The sequence below is a fragment of the Centruroides sculpturatus genome, unplaced genomic scaffold (assembly GCF_000671375.1).
Source record: "Centruroides sculpturatus isolate CEXI.00-Female unplaced genomic scaffold, Cexi_2.0 scaffold1186, whole genome shotgun sequence".
NCBI classification, from domain to species: Eukaryota; Metazoa; Arthropoda; class Arachnida; order Scorpiones; family Buthidae; genus Centruroides; species Centruroides sculpturatus.
Genome location: NW_019385378.1, coordinates 203,806 through 209,805, shown reverse-complemented (window position 1 = coordinate 209,805; position 6,000 = coordinate 203,806). Strand labels below are relative to the sequence as shown.

The 6,000-nt window shown below is 28.0% G+C and overlaps 1 protein-coding gene across 1 annotated transcript in view; it reads left to right on the top strand.

The window, feature by feature from the left end:
• The window catches only part of LOC111638324 (laminin subunit beta-1-like), a 75,674-nt gene that overhangs the window by 43,864 nt on the left and 25,810 nt on the right, over window positions 1-6,000 (top strand). Inside the window, 2 exon segments of the mRNA XM_023384017.1 lie at window positions 1,272-1,415; window positions 5,597-5,828. Coding sequence (XP_023239785.1) covers window positions 1,272-1,415; window positions 5,597-5,828 — 376 coding nt within the window.

The following is a 6,000-nucleotide window of genomic DNA, read 5'->3' as shown; positions in this document are numbered from 1 at the left end:
CAACATGATCAATACAAAACCTTCCTCACTTATTTCTAGCCGTTTATACATGAGTACGGCTAGAAATAAGTGAGGAAGGTTTTGTATTGATCATCTTAAAATAGTTCTAGCTACAAATGCATAGAAATAATAACAACAACCAATTCCATATTTTAATATGACTAGTTTAGTTTAAAATTTAGAGTTTTCAAAGGTATGATCTTAATTGATAAGAAAAAATAATCCCATTTTTGATTTTCAATTTTGTAAATTTTTCAAAATTGAGTAAATTTTTCAAAAATTACTTGAAAAATTTTTCAAAAATTACTTGAAAAATTTTTTTCAAGTAATTTGATCTAATCATATTTAGTTTAGTTCTCATTATATACTCAATTTTTTTCATAAACATTTCAACCAAATTTTTAGAAAACTGAATAAAAATTTCCATAATTTAAATCTTTTTAATTTTAAAAGTTTCCTAACCAACATTTGATTGTGATTAAAAGTTTCCTACTGATTGTGATTTCATATTTGATATAATTGCATCTAAAGAAAGATTGATGATAGTAATGTTTCCTGTTAGTGAAAATGTATAATGAAAGCTTTAAAAACTTTAATTTTCATTAATTTAATTAATGACATTTTTCAGCTTTATTTACCCTTAAAAGACAAAAGGCTATGTTTTAAACCATTATAACATAAAGAATACAGCTTGTTAGACCGATCCGATCAAATAATTTGAATAAATATTAAGAGCTGTAATATCTCTCATCAGATATCCTTTATAATGAGAGTAAAATTTCAAAAAATTATCCTAATCCTCTGTTTTAGTGATTATTCACTAAAACAGAGCACTTTCTTAAACATGCATTATTTGAATGCTTTTATTCACTTTAGTCTGATTTATATGATTTTATTTTCAAAATAATAATTTTACTTTAATAAAAACTTTTACACATTAATTATTTTTACTTTTTAAATAATTAGACATAATTAAATTTGTCAATATCATCCAATAATCAAATATTAAATTATATAAGCAAAACAAATTTATTTTATTGAATTTTTTATGGTAAATAATAGATTCTTGTTTCTTTGTTAATTAGTTTCTAAATTTGTTTCTGTAATATAAATTTATTTTGTAACTTTTGTATTAGTACTTATGTGGAATTGGAACCATATTAATATTTTTATTTTAAAAATATAGAATACTTATTATCTTATATGTGTGTACGTGGTATATTCTATAATTTAGATTTATAGAATAAATTTACTCAAAAGTTTCATTTCAGAATGTGGATGTGATCCAATGGGATCTCTTAGTACACAGTGTGATTTGCTTGGTGGAAAATGCGCATGTAAATCTCATGTTGTTGGAAGAAAATGTGATCGTTGTGCACCAGGAACTTATGGATTTGGCCCTGCTGGCTGCAGACGTAAGTATTTCAGTATTTAATGTTCACATTTAGTGAAAAATAAATGTTAAAATGGTTTATTTAAAACTACAAGATAATCAGATTTAAGTTCAATGAATTTAAGAACATTCATTAGCTTGAAATAATTTTTTTTAACAGTCTGGCATTGATTTAGAAATGTGTATGCTTTTCATTTAAAAAGAAAACTTACTACACTTTGTTTTAAAATGTTTATTGATTTTATTTGGATGCAATTTATAGAATTCAAATTAATTTTTGTATGAAATTAGTTTGATCATACAACTTTATCAGACAACAAAGCACATTTTATAGTTGAACTGTCTGTATCCAATGGCTATTATAGAGATTTTTAAAATTATAATATGATTGTTATATGGTGACATAAATCTATTTTAATCATGTGAAACAAGCATTATGTTTTTGGATATTTAATCAAACATAGTACAGGTAAGAATTTTTGCAGGCCACATGCATCTTGGGGACTACAGGTTTGTTAGGCATTCTGTAAACAGTTTTTTTATAACTTTTTATTTAGTGTTTTTGAAGCAACTTTAAAAACCTTTTTAAATATGAAGCAAGTTAAATTAATTTCTCAGAATACTTTCTGGTTTTTTATTTTAAATAAATATATTTAAAGTATATTATTATTTTGTACAGTTGTATATTTTGTCTTATGATTTATTTTTAAAATGTTTAAAAATTGTTAAAAGCAGTAATATTAATTTAATTTATAGTAGAATTAATTGTTTTATGTTTAAACAATTACTAGGATTAACTAATATAATAAATATTTGTTTGATTTTAGAACAACAAATGATATTTAATAAAAAAAAATAACAAAATACAGAATAAAACAAAATTATTTTTTAAATCTTGTTTAATTATTATTATTATTATTTTCTTTTGTTTTTTGTTTTTTAAATATATATATCACACTAACCTTAAAATGCTTTGCAGATATTTTTTAACGTATCATAAATGTTTTTGGTCCACTCTAGGACCTTCTTCAGGTGGAGTTCTATTAGAATGGTGGACAAGCAAAAAACACCAACTCAAGGATCAATTGAGTGGGGCTCCAGAAAATAGTCCGCAGTGAGATGCATCTCCCTATTGTATTACTATAACATATGAGTGCCATATGCAGCTCTTATACTGAGAGATTGGGACTTATACTAATTCAAAAATAGCCTACAGACATAAGCTGGATGTATTTGGCATACTAAAGAATGAGAAAGATCAAGCAGACATCGAAAGAGTGCCTGGAGTATATAAAATTCTGCTCAAAGATGACGACAGATTCAATAGAGATCTTGTATATATTGGATCTATAAGATGATTGCTCAAACAATGCCTCTGTGAACATAAAACCAATATTGAAAAGAAGAAAAACACTGCTGCCTTAGCTATACAGTGGATCCTCACTTAATGAGCATAATTCGTTCCAGAATCTTACTTGCAATGCGAAACATTCGTTAAGTGAAACAATTTTTCCCATATAAATTAATGTAAAATATGATAATGCATTCCACGTCAGAAAAAATACTCAAATATTTTATGTATAACTTTTATTCAAAGAAAATTGTACAATATACATTAAGGAGCATGAACATTCTTCATTTTTTCTTCTAGCACAGAATGAACCAACCTGGAATGCAAATTCAATTTTCAGATAAAAATATCATGGATAATGTCTGGTAAACACACCAAACAATATGCCAAATTCTTGGGCTATGTAAAAGCTATAATTAAATATTAGAATTTAATTAATTTGAATAGAGGTGGGCAGTTATGCTGCCATCTTGTATTAAATTTAATGACCAATTCCAAATTAAATTCCAGAAATGTCTAAATTAAAAATTAATTATTTATAATTATTAAATTTAATATGAGATTGCAGCATAACTGCCTACCTCTAGTCAAATTAATTCATTTCTAGTATTTAATTACAGCCTTTACATAGCCCAAGAATTTGGCATATTGTTTGGCATGTTTATTATATAATGGGTTATGGTTGTTGATGTTTATATGTAATACCATATTTACTCACTTATAAGATGGGGTTTTATCCATTTTTCACTGCTTCAAAAACTTAGATCATCCTATATGTGTGAGTGAAGGATTATTTTTGTTTTTGTATAATTTTTGTAAACTGTGTATTTGCCTTTTTTACCAGATTCTCACCTTCTGGTATTTAAAACAAAAGTATTTTATCTGGATCGTTTGAATTATTCTTATGTATTGTCAGGAGTAAAGATGAATAGCCATAGGAAAAGTAAAGCTTTTGAATTGAATTCCAAAATTACATGGAAGCCCAATATAAGTTTTAATTCATTCCCATGTGAAAACAGATGATTATTCAGAAGTCAGAATTTGGAGAAATTCATAAATGTAATTGATGAAGAGTGAATCCAATTGTCAAAAAACGATCCCAATTGTCCACTTTTACACGAACAAATTAAGTTGTCAATTTTACAAGATATTTGCAGGACAATGTGTGCATTTACGTGCATTTGATATTTTATTTGTTATTAAACGAGATTTGTTATTAAATGAGAATTGTATTAATAAATCTAATTTCCTTTATTTTGATCTTTAAAGTCTCATCTTGTCCTATATGCAAGATCGTTTTATATTCGAGTAAACACAGTATAAGTGAACACAAGTTTGGAAAAATGTGTGATCACAAGTGACACTAAGATGCTAGTGGAACAAGTGCTAAACATAGACTGATGGAGTATGTGCACAATCCAGGACTTCCCCTCTCCTTGTCACTCGTTATGCGAGACATCGCTCATTAAGCGAGTCATTTTTTACAATTTGTTTTGCTTGTTATGTGAGGTGCTCATTAAGCAAGCATATATGACAGTGAAAACATTACACCTGAATTACAAAAAGCAACCATGATTTGGCAAACTCATCATATACACCAACTTAGGAATTTGGAGGCATTAGAAATTTTTAAAGTGGAATGCCAGGGCCTTTCAATCAATTTTAAAGATGAAAAACAACTCTTGAGGGTGTGGCAGGCTATGTATGAACCAGTGTTGTAATAGCCGATGCAGGTGCACGTTGTTAGAAATTTAAAAGGAAAATCAAAAGGAAATTAGAACACATTGGAAATGAAATGGAATAGAATGGAATTGCACCAGAAATGGGTTTTCTCTAGTAGAACTCCACCTGAAGGTCCTATGGTGGACCAAAAATGTTTGTGATACGTTAAAAAATATCTGAAAAGCATGTTAAGGTTAGTGTGATAAATTTGTCAATGCTTTGTTTATTAGATGGAGGATTATATATATATAATCATGCATGCATAAAAAACCAGACTTGTAGGTACTTGGGGGACCAAGAACCGAGTCAAAATAAAATACAAAATGGCAACTCTCTCTATAAACAGGCAAACCGAAGTTAGTTGGTGAGAGTACCACCGACAGTCGTTCTAGGAAGTGGATCCTGACCCTAGGACTGAACACGTAGTATTTTCTTTGTTAAATAAAATTTGTAATCTAATTTTGTAAATTTGGGAGTGCTTCAAATATGACATTAAACTGGTTTTATGTCATTACAAGTAGGTTTTTTAAATTATCTCGTATAGTAAAATCATGGGACCGATAAAAATTTGACATTATATTAGGGTTGTTGTTACATTCAATGATGTTATAATTGGGTTAAATTGTATATTGTTTGTGCAAAATAAAAAGTAATTTTGAATGATACAATAGCCATGATTATTTTTTTCAAAAACGGGAAATTTTCGTTACGCATTGACAAAAATTCAACTTGGGCCAACATGCAAGCAATGGAGAGAAATTTCAAAATTGGATAGGTTAATCTCGTTGAAAATGCATTGTGGATGACCTTTTGGTCGTGGCCAGTGAAATTTGAATGATCATGCCCAAAAGCAGTGATACCAAAGAAGATTGGAGAATGAGAACAAGACCCACCATGAGCGTCAAAGTGATTCTGCTTAGTTGCGAGTCTCCGAGACACAGTTTTGTCACAAATATGATTTTACCGTTTTACTTGTTTTAAATTTAAATTACAGTGTAAGTTTTATATTATGTAGAGAAGTAAACTTGAAATAAATATTTTAAAAATTTTAGTATTAATTTTGTTGAATATTGGAAATTTATCATAAATTCTTTAATTTTTAATATTATATGTATATAAATTTTTTATAGCTTGTGATTGTAATAGCATTGGCTCCTTGGACAACTTTTGTGATGTTCAAAGTGGGCAGTGTAAATGTCGTCCTAATACTTATGGTCGACAGTGTGATGAATGTCAACCTGGCTTTTGGAATTATCCCAATTGTCAAAGATGTGACTGCAATGGTCATGCAGATACATGTGATCCACATACAGGATATTGCATTGATTGTAGAGACTATACGGCGGGACCAAAATGTGACAGGTAAGTTTTGTGATGCTAATTTTAACATTATATACTGAAAGTGCATACATTCATTTATGTGTGTAACATTTATAACTGACTTCTGATGTTAACAAATGAAATTGAAATTCCTTTATTAATCAGTTATTATTTTAGTTTTCATTTTATTAACTAGAAATTGTAAAATATTTTA